This window comes from Carcharodon carcharias, chromosome 6, assembly GCF_017639515.1.
Source record: "Carcharodon carcharias isolate sCarCar2 chromosome 6, sCarCar2.pri, whole genome shotgun sequence".
NCBI classification, from domain to species: Eukaryota; Metazoa; Chordata; class Chondrichthyes; order Lamniformes; family Lamnidae; genus Carcharodon; species Carcharodon carcharias.
The window spans coordinates 123,350,596-123,369,404 of NC_054472.1; the positions used below are offsets into that span (position 1 = coordinate 123,350,596).

At 40.7% G+C, this 18,809-nt stretch overlaps 1 protein-coding gene across 3 annotated transcripts in view; it reads right to left on the reverse strand.

Annotated features, from left to right (window-relative positions):
- myom1b (myomesin 1b) overlaps positions 1-18,809 on the reverse strand; it is a 220,854-nt gene that overhangs the window by 185,963 nt on the left and 16,082 nt on the right. For all 3 annotated transcript variants that reach the window (XM_041190639.1, XM_041190638.1, XM_041190640.1), the window contains exons 3-4: positions 8,682-8,771; positions 1,582-1,777 (exon numbers count right to left, since the gene is read on the reverse strand). In XM_041190639.1, the coding sequence (XP_041046573.1) occupies positions 1,582-1,777; positions 8,682-8,771 (286 nt within the window). The remainder of the gene's footprint in view (positions 1-1,581; positions 1,778-8,681; positions 8,772-18,809) is intronic.

Here is an 18,809-nt window from a genome sequence, read left to right on the forward strand (position 1 = left end):
CTACTTGTTCAACCAAGCTTTCTGCTCTCTTAATTAAGCTCCTATTTCTGCTTTGGCCTGATGTTGAACAATGGAGAGCAATGGGATATTCTGTTATTCTGAAGGTGCTATGTAAATATAAGTTAATGTTATGACCATGCTTGTTAACGGGAAAAGAATGCTATGCTAAAATAATAACGCACGCTGCTTAAAAGGGCACTGTAATTCCAACGTACTAAAATAAAGATGCAAAGGACATATTCAACGGACCTTGGGCATTAAGTTCAGAAATTTAAAGCTGCCTCCCCAGTTTTTAAATGCATTGGAATAATATAGCTCAAATTGCCATGTGTGAAGTCAGAAGCTGTAAAACTGTTTTCTTGTCACTAACACACTGAGATAGTGTCAGTAACAAGAAATTGCATTCACGCCTTCTTGGTTTCTACAGCTTCTAACTGCAATGCCTTACTCTGTTGTTTGTTATTCCTCCTTTGCATCTTTGTACATATGTAAATAGTATGTAATAATGAAGAACATCGTTCATTTTAGCCAAATGGCAGATTAACTCATTACTGTGAAATGCCATTGATTGTGATTTCCCACACTACTCATTCCTGCTTGCTAGACCATTCCAAAGCCCCCACTCTTTGACTTATCTCATTGCTGGCAATCATTCCTATGGTCCTAAAAACAAAAAAACTGCGTATGCTGGAAATCCAAAACAAAAACAGAATTACCTGGAAAAACTCAGCAGGTCTGGCAGTCCTGGTGGGCAGCCTTCCACAATGTGACATTCCATGCTGTCCCACCAACCATCTGTAATTTCCTGCTAGTTTTGGGCAGGCAGCTGACCAAAGACAGGCAGATGGGGTTCCAGGATCTAAAATCTCCTGTGCCTCACAATGCCGAGATCAGGGGAATTTACTGCTTCTCTCAAACCCCTCCCACCCCTGAATTAAAATTGAGAATACAGCTTCCACTCTCACCATCCAATCATCTAAGCAAGGGATTGAATGCTGTAGATTGCGTACTTTCTTTGGGATGATCAGCCATGATTTCCCCTTTTGAAGCAATAAAGCGTGGTACAAGATATATTGTCTAAGAGGGGCAGACTCTCTGGTTTCAACAGCACAGGTACTTGCACTCACTTCTAAAATTTAAATGACTGCATTCCCTGGATTAAAGTGACAAACAGAAGTTCGAGTCTAGTATCTTCAAGAGAGGAAGAGGACAGGAAGGGGGAAGAAAATCAATACCACAAAGCATTTATAAATTAGGGAGTTAGGAGCAAGAAGGAAAGGAAGGCAAAACATTTTTACCCAAACAGCCATAGAACTGAGAACTAATTACCAGTGAAGACCATTGATCTTCTGTTATTAATGGGTTCTAGAGGCAACTAGTTGTAATTTCTCAAAAGAAAGGGGTAAGGGTTAGGATTATGGGGATATGGGGAAGAGATGAGCTGACCTAGCAAAAAGAGATGGGATTGTTGTACATAAACTTTTCCTCCTACTAAAAATTCTTATTCCTTCCACTGAAATGAACTGAGTTTTTAGTGTCTGAAGCCTGCTGACTGGATTGAATACCGCTCTTTAAACTCACCTGTTTATTCAGTGAAATGTGTTCAGCAGACTCCCGGATGGCAACTTTTCTTGACTTGTGCATTGCAGACTTCTGAACACTATGTTCTTCAGCAGCATCTCTTTGGAAAAAATGAGATTCTCCATCGAAAAGATTCATTTTAGACTGTCGGATTCTTTCATCTTTTGTGCCAGTAACTCCACTGATATGCTCATGGCTAAACAAAGACAAATGACACGTAAGTGAAATCTTTCTTATCAACATTACTGTTTCCTATGTATAGCTTGCCCTGATTTCTTTTATCTTGTATTTCTCTTTCACGTTGTAATTGGTTACTTCAATTACATTATTGTCAGTTTGCCAATGGACAAGCTACTCTGTAAGTACAGTCACATTTTATGATAACAAACTTTACTCTTGACCTATTATAGCCTTGAAATTAAAACCATATAACTTTACACCACTGATGGAAGTCATTCATCCCATTATGTTGATACTAGACTAATACAAAATTAGTCCCATTGCCTGCTGGCCCCCCATAGTCCTGTACTTTTTCCCTGCTTCAAATATTGGTCCTACTTTCCTGTAGCAAGTGCAGGACTTTATGTCTCAACCTTGTGACAAAGCATTTGATACTCCAGTAATACTTCATGTAAATACATTTCTTCTTACCTTTTACCTCACTGTCTCAAAGCCAGCATTTATTGCCCATCCCTACTTGCCCTTGAGAAGGTGGTGGTGAGCTGCCTTCTTAAACTGCTGAAGTTTGTCATGTAGGTACACACACAGTGCTGCCAGGGAGGGAGTTCCAGGATTTTGACCCAGCGACAGTGAAGGAGCAGTGATATATTTCCAAGTCAGGATGGTGAGTGTCTTGGAGGGGAGCTTCCAGGTGATGGTGTTCCCATGTGTCTGCTGCCCTTGTCCATCTAGATGGTAGTTGTTGTAGATTTTGAAGGTGCTACCTAAGGAGGCTTGGTGAGTTTCTGCAGTGCGTCTTGTTGACGGTACACACTGCTGCCACTGTGCATCGGTGGTGAAGGGAGTGAATGTTTGTGGATGGGGTACCAACCAAGCAGGTTGCTTTGTCCTGGATGGTGTCAAGCTTCGGATGTTGTTGAAGCTGCACTCATCCAGACAAGTGGAGAGTATTCTATCACAGACCTGACTTGTGCCTTTTAGATGGAGGACAGGCTTTGAGGAGTCAGGAGCTGAGTTATTCGCCACAGGATTCCTAGCCTCTGACCTGCTCTTGTAGCCACTGTATTTATGTGGCTAGCCCAGTTCAGTCTCTGGTCAATGGTAACCCCCAGGATGTTGATAATGGGGGATTCAGTAATGGTAATGCCCTTGAATATCAAGGGGTGATTGTAAGATTCTCTCTTGCTGGGGATAGTCTTTGCCTGGCATTTGTGTGGCGCAAATGTTACTTGCCGTTTGTCAGCCCAAGCCTGGATATTGCTCAAGTTTTACTGCATTTGGATATGGACTGCTTCAGTATCTGAGGAGTCATGAAAGCTGCTGAATATAGTGCAATCATCAATGAACATCCCCACTTCTGACCTTATGTTGGAAGGAAGGTCATTGATGAAGCAACTGAAGGTGGTTGGGCCTAGATACTACCCTGTGGAGCTCCTGCAGTGATGTCCTGGAACTGAGATGATTAACCCGCAACAACCATAACTATTTTCCTTTGTGCTAGGTATGACTCCAATCTGTGGAGAGTTTTCCCTGATTCCCTATGACTCCAGTTTTCCTAGGGCTCCCTGATGCCACACTTAGTCAAATACTGCCTTGTGTCAAGAGCAGTCATTCTCACCTCTGGAGTCCAACTCTTTTGTCCATGTTTGAATTAAGGCTGTAATGAGGTCAGAAGCTGAATGACCCTGGCAGAGACCAAACTGAGCATCTGTGAGAAGGTTATTGCAAAGCAAGTGTCGCTTGATGACCCCTTCCATCACTTTACTAATAATTGAGAGTAGACTAACGGGTCAGCAAATGGCCGGGTTGGATTTGGATAGACTTCAGTGTCGTAGGTGTACTGGAGCAGCTTGGCTAGGGGCACGGTAAGTTCTGGAGCACATGTCTTCAGTACTATTGACAGAATATTGTCAGGGTCCATAGCCTTTGCAGTATCCAGTGTCGTCAGCCATTTCTTGATCTCACATGGAGTGAATCAAATTGGCTGAAGACTGGCAATTGTGATGCTGGGTACCTCTGGAGGAGGCCAAGATGGATCACCCACTCGGCCCGCCTGGCTGAAGATTGTAGCAAATGTTTCAGCCTTATATTTTGCACTGATGTGCTGGGATCCTCCATCATTGAGGATGGGGATACTTGTGGAGCCTCCTCCTCTAGTGAGTTGTTTAATTGTCCACCACCATTCACGACTGGACGTGGCAGGACTGCAGAGCTTAGATCTGATCTATTGGTCTTGGAATCACTTACCTCTGTCTATCACTTGCTGCTTATGCTGATTGGCACGCAAGTAGCCTTATGTTGTAGCTTCACCAGGTTGACACCTCATTTTTAGGTATGCCTGGTGCTTCTCTTGGCATGCCCTCCTGCATTCTTCACCGAACCAGGATTTATCTCCTGGCTTGGTGGTAATGGTAGAGTGTGGGATATGCCGGGCCATGAAGTTACAGATTGTGTTTGAATACAATTCTGCTGCTGCTGTTTGCCCACAGTGCCTCATGGTTGCCCAGTCTTGAGTTGCTAGATCTGTTTGAAATCTATCCCACACAATATGTTAGAGGGTATCCTCAATGTGAAGACGGGACTTCGTCTCCACAAGGATTGTATGGTGGTCACTCCTACCGATACTGTCATGGACAGATGCATCTGTAATAGGCGAGCTGGTGAAGATGAGGTCAAGTACGATTTTCCTTCTTATTGGTTCCCTCAACACCTGCGGCAGACCCAGTCTAGCAGCTATGTCAGTTAGAACTCGGCCAGCTCAGTTAGTAGTGGTGCTACCGAGCCACTCTTGATGGACATTGAAGTCTCCCACCAGGAGTACATCCTGCACCCTTCCACCCTCAGTGCTTTTCCGAGTGGTATTCAATATGGAGGAGCACTGATTCATCAGCTGTAGATATACAGTACATGGTTATCAGCAGGAGCTTTCCTCCCCATATTTGACCTGATACCTGAGACTTCATGGGGGCCAGAGTCGATGTTGAGGATTCCCAGGGTAAGTACCTCCTGACTGTATACCACTGTGCCGCCACCTCTGCTGGATCTGCCCTGCTGGTGAGACAGGACATACCCAGGAATGCTGATGGTGATGTCTGGGACATTATCTGTAAGGTATGAATCCATGAGGATGACTATGTCAGGCTGTGCTTGACTAATCTGTGAGACAGCTCTCCCAGTTTTGGCATTAGCCCCCAGACATTAGTAAGGAGGACTTTGCAGGGTTGACAGGACTGGGTTTGCCGTTGTAATTTCTGGTGTCTAGGTCGATGCTGGGTGGTCCATCTGATTTCATTCCTTTTTATTAGCTTTTTAGTGGTTTTTTACAACTGAGAGGCTTGTTAGGCCATTCCATTTCAGAGAGCATTTAAGAGTAATGTGGTTGTACATTATTGAAAATCAGGATCAGGTGAGGTAAGGATGACAGATTTCCTTCCCTAAAAGACGTTAGTGAATTAAGTGGGTTTTTAACGATAATCGACAATGGTTTCATGGTCATCATTAGACTTTTACTTGCAGATTTTTATTGAATTCAAATTCCACCATCTGCGATGATGGGATTTGAACCCACATCCCCAGAGCATTACTCTGGGTCTCTGGATTATTCGTCCAATGTCAATACCATGCCACTGTCCCTTCAAGGATGCTTCACTGACCCACTAACCAGAGGAAACAGACTTTTCTTATTCAGAATCTTCATAGTGTTAAACAGCTCTATTAAATCTTCTCTTGTCTTTCTCTGATGTAGTGGAAACAGTCTCTCAAGTCTCCCAGAACTATCCCACCTCTGGGATCATCCTGCTGACTTTACACTTTAAGTTCTTAATGGCTTTATTTTATAATGAGGTGCCAAAGCTGCACATTGTAGCTCACACATGTTTTGTACAGATGTATTATTACCTATTTACTCTTGTACTATCTGACCCTATTTATGAAATAAAAAATCTATTGGTTTTTGTATGGTCTTTTCTGCCCACCCTCACACTTCCTAGGAATTATGTATTTGAACACTGTGATCTCTCTTTTCATCACACCCTTCAGCATTCAGTACATTCTCCCATTCCTTACATTTTTTCCACAAAATGTATTAACTTAGCTTATTCACATTAAATTGAACCTGTCACTAGTCCACCCATTCAACTAACCATTTTACACTCTCTGAGCTGTTTGCTAACTCCAAATTTGAGTTGTCAGCAAATTTCAAGATTGTGTCCACCATGCCCAAAACTAAGTCATCAATATATTTCAAGAGCAAAAGTGCTTCTACTCATGACCCATAGGGAACATTTTGTCCAATCTTTCTCCAGCCCAAACAACATTCATTTGCCTTTATCCTGTATTTTATGACAACCAACTTTCTGTCAAAGCTGTTACATTTACACTCATACCATTCTCTTGATCTTTTCTAATTTGAGATATACCTTAATATGTGTCATACCTTATTAGATGTTTTCTGGAAATCCACATTGGCTATATTTAATGCCTTTCCTTCATTTATCACTTTTAGGAAATAAGTCAACAACAACTTGCATTAAATGTGGAAAAAGTCCCAAACTACTTTACGAAAGGAAATACTAGGCGGGATGATCAAAGGCTTGGTTGAAGAGATGGACTTTAAGGATAGTCTTTAATGAGGAGAGGAAAGTGGGATAGCAAAGGGATTTAGAAAGCAAATTCTATGAAGTTTAGATGGCTATATGCATGATGTAACAAAGGCAATGGGAAATGCACAAGAATATAGGGTCACAAAAATGAAAGGTTTTGGGAGTGGGGTTGTAGAGCTAGAGAAGATTATAGAGACAGAGAGTGTTGAGGCAATGTAGAGAGTTAAATGTGAGGATGATCATTTTTAATTAGAGCCATTGAATCACCAGAGTTAATATAGGTCAACAAGAAGAGGGATGATAGGTGAGTGGGACTTGGTGCCGGATCAGATCCAGACAGCAGTATGTTGAAAGGACTGAAGATCGCTGAGTGTGGAAGACGGGAGGCCAGCCAGAAGAGTTAGGATAATCAAAAAGTCTGGAGGTGACAAGGGCATGGATGAGAGTTTTGGTGGTAGATGAAAAGAGGCTAGGGCAGAGCCTAATGACAATAGAGATGGAGAATTTGATGATTTTTGTGTTAGATAAGATATGGGGTTGGAAATTCAATATAAGGTGAAAGAGAATGCTGATGTTATATCACATAATAACATAAGAAATAGGAGCAGAAGTAGATCATATGGCCCGTTGATCCTGCCCTGCCATTCAATATAATCATGGTTGATCTTCAGCCTCAACTCCACTTCCCCGCCCATTCCCCAAATTGATTTGCTGAGAGATCAAAACTCTTTCTATCTCAGCCTTTAATTTATTCAATGATGGAGCATCCAAACCCTCTGGGGTAGAGAATTCCAAAGATTTACAACCCTCTGAATGATGAAATTTCTCCTCATCTTAGTCCTAAATGATTGGCCTCCTTATCCTGAGACATGTGCCTCCATATTCTAGACTCTCCAGCCAGGGGAAACAACCAGTCAGTATCTACCCTGTCAAGCCCTTTCAGAATCTAGCATGTTTCAATGAGATCACCTCTCAGTCTTCTAAACTCCAAAAAATATAGACCCAATTTACTCAGCCTCTTATCATTGGACAACCCTGTCAGTCCAGAAACCAATCTAGTGACCCTTCACTGCACTGCCTCCATTGCAAGTATATTCTTCCTTAAATATGGAGATTAAAATTGTACAGAACACCAATTGTAATAGCCCTGTACAATTCAAGCAAGACTTCCTCATTCATGTACTCCAATCCCCCCACAATAAAGGCCAACATGCCATTTGCCTTCCTAATTGCTTGCTGCACCTGCATGCTAACTTTTTGTGTTCCTTGTTCAAGTATACCCAAGTCTCTATGAAAAGTTTCGTCTCTTTAAAAAAAGATCTGCTTTTCTTTTGTTTACCAAAGTGAATATCTTCATCTGCCACCTTGTTGACCATTCACTTAACCAATCTTTATCTCTTTGCAGCTTCTTTCTGCCCTCCTCAAAGCTTACATTCTCACTTCATTTTGTATCATCAGTAATCTTGGATACATCACTCTTCATCTCTTCATCTAAGACATGAATCTAGGTTCTAACTAGAAGAGCTGGTTACAGGCTGTCAACTTGAGAATGCCCCATTTGTCCCTACTCCACACCACCTGTCCATTAACCAATCTTCTATCCACTTTAATATATTATCTCCAACTCCATGAGCCCATAACCTGCACAATAACTTTTTACGTGGCAGCTTATCGAATGCCTTTTGGAAATCCAAGTATATTACATCTGTTTGGAACCAGAAAAGTTTTAAACAGTCCTTGCAGGTGGCAAAGGGGATGCAATCAATAAAAAGGGTACAAGGTTTGTGGCAGGGTTTGAAGATAATGGGGTAGATATTCATCTGTGTAGCGCCGCTCAGTCGCAAACAGCATCGCAGGCTGCTACTTGTGTGCTCCATGCGGTGTTCCTCATTGGTATCAATGGAGATACCAATGCTCCACAGGTAGTGCCTTGCAGCGCTGCCACCCCAGTGAATCAGCCAAAGTAGTGCAACGTGAATAAATTTCTTCCCCAATGACTTCAGCCTTCCAATATTTAACTGATGGAAAATGTACAAATCTGGAAATCATAGAGTATGTACAGTTATAAAATAAATAATGATTGTAATAGTCTGCCAATAACATATTTGGGCTTTGCACTTATATGTGACCTCTAGGGTGTTCAGTTAGATTTGACATGCATCTATAGATGCTAGAATGCTCTCCTGAGCACTTTTCTAATCCCTAAGACAGTAATAGAGCCTCTAATTCCCTTATCTGCATAATTGTGTTACTCGTGGTGTGCAGCCATACCATTCTCTGAAGGCAGGCACTATATAACCAACAGCTTCATTCTCTTACCCTTCAGAATAGTAGTTCTGCTTTGCTCTCTTCATTTGAGGGCTTCCAGAAGAGGCCTCTGACAGTTCATCTGAAAACTTGGACCTTACTCTGCAATAGTAACAAATTGAGACAGAATTTATTGATGGTATTCTTCACTGTTGCATACATAGATCAAACAGGTAGGATGGCCTTGCCCCTCCTTCCTTACCTCTGTAATCTCCTCCAGCCCCACAACCCTCCAAGATACCTGCACTCCTCTAATTCTGGTCCCTTTTGCTCCACCATTGACTGTCATGCCTTCAACTGCCTAGGCCCTAAACATTGGAGTTCCCTCCCTAAACCTCTCCACCACTCAACCTCCAAGTAGGCAGGCTGTGACTATTGGGATGCTGTAAGGATCATTGCTTAAGCCCTAACTTTTCACAATCTGTATCAATGATTTGGATGTGGGGATCAAATATAATATTTCCAAGTTTGCTCAGACACAAAATTAGGTGGGAGTGGGAGTTGTGCTGAGGTTGCAAAGAAGCTTCAAGGGAATTAAACAGGCTGCAGTGAGTAGGCAAGAACATAGCAAATGGCAAAAAATGTGGAAAAATGTTAACTTATCCATTTTGGTAGGAAAAGCAGAGGTGCAGAGTATTTCTTAAATGTTGAGAGATTGAAAAGTGTTGATGTGCAAAGGAACCTGGGTGGCCTCATTCATAAGTCATTGAAAGCTAACATGTAGGTGCAGCAAGCAAATTGAAGGCAAATGGTATGTTGCCTTTTATTGCACGGGGATTTGAGTGCAGGAATAAAGATGTCTTGTTGCAGTTGTATAGAGCCTTGGTGAAACTGTACCTGGAGTATTGTATATAGATTTGGTTTCCTTACCTAATCAAGGATATACTTGCCATAAAGGGAATGCAATGAAGGTTCACCAGACTGATCCCTAGGATGGCAGGATTGTCCTATGAGGAGAGAGTGAGGAGGCTGGGCCTATATTTTCTAGAGTTTAGAAGAATGAGAGGCGATCTCATTGAAGCATACAAATTTCTTACAGGCTTGTCAGGGTTGATGCAGGAAGGATGTTTCCCATGGCTAAGGTCTAGAACCAGGGGACACAGCCTCAGAATAAGAGGTAGGCCATTTAGGACTGAAACGAGGAGAAATGTCTTCACTCAGAACATAGTGAATCTTTGGAATTCTCTGCCCCAGAGGGCTGTGGAGGCTTAGTCATTGAGTATGTTCAAGACAGAGATTGATAAATTTCTAGATAGTAAAGACATCAAGGGATATGGGGGTAGTGAGGAAAAATGCCAGTTAGGTAGATTAGCCCAGGACCTAGTTGAATGGTAGAACAGGGTCAATGGTTGAATGACCTACTTCTGCTCCTTTTTCCTATGTTCTCTCTTTAAGATGCTCCTTAAAGCCTATCACTTTAACCACGCTTTTGGTGGGTTTTCCTAATGTCTTCTTATGTGGCTTTGTGTTAAATATTGCTTTGATGCTCCTGTGAAGTACCTTGAGATGGTTTATAATGTTAAATACAAGTTGTTGTTGTAACACAGCCAACCCTGAAATACAACCACAAAGCTAATGGCTTTTGAATTTCTAAATTTATCTAAAATATTCTGTTAGATAATAGAATATTTAATGTTTTTATTGATTTCAAATCATCCATGAATCACTCCGAGTTCCAGTATGAATAGAATGGGTTATAGACTGACTCCCTGATCTCTCAGGTGACCAAACAAATACCTAACATGAAACTAAGCTGATTAGGAATATAAAATAATGTTTTTTTTGCTGGATTAGCTGATCTCAATGAGATCTACGATAAGACATTACAATTGCATTCAAAGTCCCTGGACTGAGGTTGAGAAAAGGCACCCATATTTCTCAACCCTGATTGTTATCTTAGGAATGAAAGAACAGCAATAGGCCATTCAGCCCCCAAGCTTGTATTGCCACTCAATTAGATCACAGCTGATTTGCACCTCAACTTCATTTAGGAATTTAGGAACACAGGAACAGAAGTAAATTATTTAACCCTTCAAATCTTCCACCATTCTATAAGATCATGGCTGATCTGTGACCTAACTCCATACACCTGCCCTTATCCCATTTCCTTAATATTTCTGATTAACAAAAATCTATCAATCTCTGATTTAAAATTTAAAATTGACCTAGGGTCAACTGTCATTGGAAGAAGAGAGTTCCAAACTTCTACCATCCTTTACACATAGAAGGGTTTCTGAACTTCACTACTGTAAGGTGTGGCTCTAAGTTTTAGGGTCATTAATTTAGGTTAAGATGGAGGAATGAAGTGGGCCATGTGACCAGCATCAAGTTTGGGAGGCTTAGTTGTTAAAGGTTCAAGGGGGGCCCAGATTGCTTTATTGGGAGGAAGGTGCAAGATGTTCACACGTATAAACAATGACCTGAGCAGCTGCGCTGATGTCGGATACACTGTTAATCTCCAAGTCCCAGGGAGGTGTTAAGAATGTCAGGTTTTGTAAATGGTTATACTTTGAACTGTCTGTTTAATTCCAAGGTAGAATGGAGTTTTGGCGGGGGGGGCGTCTAGAGGATAGCTAATTAGAATTTTACCTGGATACATGACCCATGTGATTCATGTGGCCATGAAATTGGGCTTTGAGAGGCGAAGAGTCCATAGGAAGCCATAGTAAGAGAACGTTGAAAATTTTCCTACATATCACTGAACATCACAGACACGGTCAGTCTGGAAGAATTTAAGAGAGAGCAGAGAAATAGAGTCAGCAAGCCTCTATTGTTCACAAGCAAAACACGGGTGGGAGCTCACACCCAGATTGAAGAGACCAAAGTTGTGAGGGTTTAAATAAAGCTGGAAGGTTCACTTAGCTCTGGCTAAAGGAAAGTATCTCCAGGGTAACTCACACAGTGAAAGTCAGCTTGGGAATTAGAAGCTATCCAGTTGGAATAGGGAAAAGGAGCTAAGAATCACTTTGGATTTGTTCCTGAAGAATGAAGTGTCTACTAAGTAAAGTATTACTGTACAGGGGGATTTTCAGTTGTTTTAAATGCTAATGGGGGACTTTTTCTGTTGTTTGGAATATAAGTTGCCTACTGAAATAGTTTTAAGTCAATGTTGTCAATGTTATGTCAATTTAGTTTGTTCATTACAACAGAAGTCTTAAAACTTGAAATCTTGTCATGTGATCCTTTCAGTCATTCAATGGAAATTCAAATTTTTATTTTCAAGTTATTGGTCTCTACAGGGATCGAATCACAGGGTTCCAGCATCTGCAGTACTTTGCTCATAATGTTTTAATCATCAACATATTTGGACTATTAAGGACCATTTGGTACTCTGATCTGCCCTTTTTAGGTTCAGCGTGGATGACTTCACATTTGCCTGTACAGAAACTTATTTGCCACAGTTTTCCTATTCACTTAATCTATTAATATTTCTCTGTAATTTTGTTGCTTCCTTTTACACTGCTTCAAACTGCCACCTATCTTTGTGTCAACAGAAAACTTAGGTATGTAGCTCTCTATCCCATCATCAGTTTTTAATGTATACAGTTAATATTTAAGGCCCAAACACAGATCCCTTTGGGAAGTATTCATCGCATCCTCCCATTTAGATTGCCTGTCCATTATCCCTGCTCTCTGTTTCCTGCTGCTCCAATTTCATAACCAAGTCAATGATTTGCCTTTGATTATAAGAGCTTCAACTTTAACTAAAATTCTCTTATAAAGAACCTTATCAAATGCCTTCTGAAGTCCAAGTATATAACTTCAGAATTCTCCTACCCACTACTTTAGTTACCTCTTCCAATTACCCACCTTTCCACCATATCCTTTGGTACTCCTACCTAACCAAAATCTCATCTCAGTCCTGAAAGCAACAATTGTTCTACAAACCATTTTGGGCAGCTTTTTCTGAAGAGACTTCCAAATTTCTAATACTGTTTGAGTGAAGATGTACTTCCTTTATTTTTCTTGATTAGCCCTCTAACATCTAGGCCGCCCCTTAATTTTCTTGTGGCCTGTGCTAGATTGTAAATGTCAACTAAGAACAGTATCCGGTTTGCCTGTTTCCCAAAGTCATTCCAACTGCCTAGGATCACAAGAGTCGAATTATCATGGAAGGTGCTGTCCCCTAGCAAGAGATGTCAACTTCAGGAGAGGAGAAAATTAGAGAGGCAGAAAAAATACTTTCATTTTTTTCAAACACTTGTTTATCAAAAAAAATATTTTAGTGACTGCTGTAATAATGCTGATATAACATAATGATTAACATACTGTTGAAAAAGTAAATGGTTTGGTACACAACGTCACAGAAATTTAACATGTGATGCAGTAATTGGAGCAGTATTGATCATCAAATAACATGTGTGTGTGATGAGCTGTCTTGGAATTCTGCTATTCTTCAATAAAGACCCCTTTGTTTAGATTACCACTCATTGTCATAGCGTTTGGCGTGTTTGTGTTATGAGTCAATAACACATCAGTGACCTCATAACGGGGCACAATAACAAGAACTTAAACTCGCATTAAGGCATTTATATGGTATTTTTAAAGGAAGTAAATTCAGCCAAGCTTTAAGTACAACACCAACAAGCATGCGGAACTCATCAAAGTCAAATGAAGTCAAATCATGGCACTTTTGTACCACAGCTGCATACCAAAAGGATCTTGTTGATGATTCATGTAGTCACTTTTAAATACTATTTAAAGCTAAGTTGGTTTTGTTTCTCAGCACCAATTAACTACAGTGATTGGAACATTACTACATTTTAACCAGCAAAATCATTTGTCCGGTCTTCTATAATCTTTGACACTTATCCAACTCAAGGCAATTCCAAGATTAAGGTTGCATTTTATTAGACTTGCAGCCTGTAAATCTATATATTCCTCTCTCATGAAATATAATCATAGAAAAAAGCTGTTAAGCCCACCTTTGCTGTCTTGGCTCTTTGAAGGAGCTATCTAGTTAGTCCAGACTTTCCCCTGCTCTTGCCCCACAGTGGGAGGGATCCTCATAGCCTAGCTTAATCCTATCTTCAACAAATGTTCTCATATTTTTCCCCAGATGTTATTGGATAACAATCAGGAGTAGACACCTTGCTGATGTGCCCCCTTCCCAGCTTAGAAAAACTGAAACAAAATATAGCACTCTCACTCACTCCCCTGAAATTCACAATTCAGCAGAGATCAAAGATCACTTATGGGAATTTCCAGGTCTCTGTGGTTCAGTGAAGCTCTACCCCAACTTGAGTCAGTATCTCCAAGAGACCAGAGGAGAAAATAATAAATTAATTAATTTAAGGGAATAAGCTGCAGTTATTTTGATTGCACTTCTTTCCACAGTATTTCCAATTACAACACAAAAGATGACAATTCCAACTGAAAATTGGTACTGGTATTAAGTGCAGTGCCAAACCACCACCAAAGCAATGCATCAGTGGAGCCTATTATACAGTGTGTAAAATGGGCCATTGCTGCAGGCTTAAAACAGAGTTTAGTTAGCAGACATCTTGATTGGCGATAAGTCATTTCCCAAATCACTAGAACTGATCAAACCCATATGTGAGATGATCCCAATCAGAAAACACATTGTGACTGAGCCATGTCAATCACTCATGATATTTGTGTATTGAGTCAAGATCAAATAGCGCCTTCAGTTGAAGCATAGTTTGAAGCACAGAGATATTTTAATCATTAAACATTCTCTTATTACCATTTTAAAGTTATCTATTCAGTCCTTATTTTAACATTTCCATCATAGATTTCTGTTTCCATACAGTGCCACCACCGGCCATAAATTGTAATTAAGGTGCATTAAAGGCAGTTTCAATGATATATTTGCAAATAAGAATTTAGGTGGAAAAGTTGACAGAAAGTACACACAGATGTGATTTTAATATATTACTAGCCAATTTCCTGTTGCATTATTAAAGGGAGCCAAAAGAGATTTCTTTTGTAACAGGTATTACCAATGAAAGTAGGTGTAACTTACGTGAACATTTATTTTATAATACCATTATACTTTTGAATAATACTCCATATCCATAATTAAAATTGTATACATATATAAGATATAAATTATGTATAGTATTGGGACTGATATATGTACTTGAAAATCAAATGTATATGTCTATGTATTGACTGTTGCTTTTTTATGTCATATCAGCCCATATCAGCAAAAAACCTAAAACATGTTCAACTTTAGTAAAACAATCATCGAATCGTACAGGTGAAAAAGGAACATGTCTTTGCCAGCTCTTTGAAAGAGCTAACAATTAGTCTCACACACCTGCTCTTTCCTCAGTCCTGCAAAATTTTCCTTTTTTAAAATATACATCCAATTCTTCTTTGAAAATTACCACTTAAGCTGCTTCCACCATCCTTTCAGCAAATGCATTCCCGATCACAACAACTCATCGAGTGAAAATGTTTCTCCTCATCTCTGCCCTGGCTTTTTTATCAATTATCTTGCACGTATGTCCTTTGACAACTGATCTTCCTGCCACTGAAATCAGTTTCTCTTCAGCTACTCTATCAAAACCCCCCATAATTTTGAACATCTCTATTAAATCTCACTTTAGCTTTCATTGACTTAGGGGAATGCTAATTCCTAGGCTGGGTGGCACTGAGTTCCTCCAGAGCCACTCAGATGCTCAGCTTTGGCTCAAACATGGACAAAAGAGCTAAACTCCAGGGGTGAGATGAGAGTGACTGCGCTTGATATCAAGGCCACAATTGGCTGAGTGTGGCATCAAGGAGCCCTAGAAAAACTGGAGTCAAAGGGAATCAGGAGAAAAACTGCCAGCTCTGAAGAAGCGTCATATGGGCTCAGAACATTAACTCTGCTTCTCCCTCCAAAGATGCTGCCAGACTGGCTGAGATTTTCCAGCACTTTCTGTTTTTACTACAGTTACATTACTTTGGGAGCAATTGGTGCTTTAGCTAAATTTTAAATAGGGCAAGTATTTTTTTCAATGTTCATTCCACATGTGCCCAACAACATTTCGCCTAAGCTGCGCAGCCACCCATAAGTTCCCACATAGGCCAAGAGCAAGTCAGTCTAAGTTACCAAGCATGTGTGGCCTCACAAAAAAATTTAAAGGGCCCATGCACTTAAATGGCCGCATGTAATAAAAGATGTGCATCTATGTGGCTGCCCAACACAAAAAAAAAGTTTATACACATGCTTGATTTTGCTTTTTATTTGGAGCTTGTAGCAGCAAATGCAAACAACAACAGCAACAACTTGTATCTTTGTAGCACTATTAACATAGTCAAACATTCCAAGGTGCTTCAAAGGAGTGTCATAAAACAAAATTTGTTAGTGAGCCAGATATTACAGCAGATAACCTTCTTGGACAAAGAAGCAGATATTAAAGAGCATCTTAAAGAAGGAAAGCAAGGAAGAAAAGTGGAGAGGTTTAGGGAGAATAAGACATGGCTGCCAATGGTAGAGCAATTTAAACCAGGGATTCTGAAGAGGCCAGGATTGAAGGAGCACTGGCATCTCGGAGGTTGGAGGAAGTTACATAAATAGAGACAACTGGAGGGATTTGTAAATGAGGATGGGAATTTTAAAATCAAGACATTGCTCAAGCAGGAGCTAGTGTAGGTCAGCAAGCACAGGGTGATGGGTGAATGAGATTTTATCCAAGTTAGGACACAGGCCACAGAGTTTCAGATGACCTCAAGCTTATGGACAGTAGAATGTGGGAAGTTGGACAAAAATGCATTAGAATAATCATGTCTAGAGGTAACAAAGGCAAATGCAAAAGAAATTAATATCAAGGGGTTGAAGTGCTGTGTGATATTAGTTATAAAGGTATTTTCAAAAGTAGGTTAATACCTTTGTCAGAACAGTTATATAAAAGAATTTAACAAAAACACATTACTAATACTTTAATAATATTTCACAGTGGAATTTCTTTTCTCTCTATAATTTTCTTTGTATTCTAGCTTGTGCCATTTACCCATCACCGCTACATTCACTGACATACATTCCCAGTCCTGCAATGCCTTGATTTTAAAATTCACAGAATCACAGAATTGTTACAGCGCAGAAGGAGGCCATTTGGTCCATCATGTGTGCACCAGTTCTCCGAATGAGCAAGACACCTCGTTCCATTCTCCCGCCTTCTTCCCGTAACCCTGCACAACCTTTCAATCTAATTCCCTTTTAAATACTTCAGTTGAACCTGCCTCACCACACTCCCAGGCAGAGCATTCCAGAACCTAACCACTCACTGCACGGAAAAGCTTTTCCTCATATCACTATTTCTTTTTTCACTATATTACTTTAAATCTGTGCCCTCTTGTTCTCAATCTTTTCACGAGTGGGAACAGTTTCTCCCTATCTACGCTGTCCAGACTCCTAATGACTTGGAATACCTCCAGCAAATCTCCTCTCAGCCTTCATTTCTCTAAGGAAAACAGTCCTAACTTCTCCAATCTACCTTCTTAACTGAAGTTCCTCATCCCTAGAACCATTCTCATTCTTGTTTTCAAAACATTCATGGCCTTGCTCCTCCCTAGTTCTATAATCTCTTACAGCCTTATAATTCCCCAAAGTCTATGCACCGCTCCGATTCTGGCCTCTTGCACATCCCATATTGCCTTCATCCTCCATTTTTTGGTCGTGCCTTCAGCCGGCTGGGCCTTAATTTCTGGAATTCCCTCTCTAACCCAGGGCTCAGGGGAGTTGGGTGGGGGTTGGTGGGAGGGTGTGGAGGCAATGGCATAGTGGTACTGTTGCTGGGCTAGTAATCCAGAGACTAGCCATGGCAGATGGTGGAATTTGAATTCAACAAAAATCTAAATTAAAATTCTAATGACTTCGACCATTATCGATTGCTGTAAAAACCCATCTGGTTCACTAATGTGCTTTAGGAAATCTGCTGTCCTTACCTGGTCTGGCCTACATGTGACTCCAGACCCTCAACAATGTGTCTTAAATGCTCTCTGAACAAGGGCAATTAGGGATGGGCAATAAATGCTGGCCTAGCCAGGGATGCCCATACCCCATGAATGAATAAAAAAAAACTCTTCTATGTTGTGATGCTTTTTGGCCAAATTTTTGGTTACCTATCCTAATATTGCCTTATGTGGCTCACTGCCAAACCTTATTAGATTACAGTCCTGTGGAGCACCTTGGGATTTTTAATGATGGTAAATATAAATGCAATTTGTTATTATTTTCTCTTTCTTAAGATGTACAGGAGTTTACATTACTGTTTTAGGTCATTGCCAACACAGAATGATGGACTAAGTGTCATTCGGCATGCTACATTCTGCACCATGTGCGTAGGTAAATTCAATGATGATGGTACACAACCACAAAATTGTGTGCACTAGGGTGAGGATGTTTATTGATAGGTGTGTTGTAATTTGGAAGGAGGGAGAATAAGTAGCCTTGTTGGATATTGAGGTGGCACTTGGAACTATGAGTGGTGAACTGTGGGACTAGGCATCCATCCCTTTAATCACAGAATCATTGAATGGTTACCATGCTGAAGAAAGCCATTTGGCCCCTTGTGGTCTGTGCTGGCTCTTTGCAAGAGCACCTCAGCTAGCCCCACTCCCCGGCCCTTTGCTCATTGGCATGCAAATGTTTCTTCTTCAGATAATTATCCAATTCCCTTTTGAAAGTCATGAATGACTCCGCCTCCACCACACTCAGGCAGTGCATTCCAGATCATAACTGCTTGCGGCATGAAAAAGTTTTTTCTCATGTTACACAAGAACACAAGAAATAGAAACAGGAGTAGACCATATAGCCCATTAAGCCTGCTCCATCATTCAATATGATCATGGCTGATCTTGGGCTTTAATTCCATTTTCCTGCCTGCTTCCCAAATGCCTTGATTCCCTTAAATGTTGCAACAATGGAGCATCCACAACACTCTGGGGTACAGAATTCCAAAGATTCACAACCCTTAGAGTGAAGCAATTTCTCCTCACCTCAGTCCTAAATTATTATCATCCCCCTTATCCTAACACTGTGCCCCCATGTTTAAGATCCCCCGACCAGACGGAAAAAGTCCCACTCTGTCTACCTTATTGTCATGAAACTATCACATTTTTCATAGTATTATTGTGGGATATTGTAAAGTCAGCTTATGTGTGTATGTGGTTCTGTGTGTGGCTGAT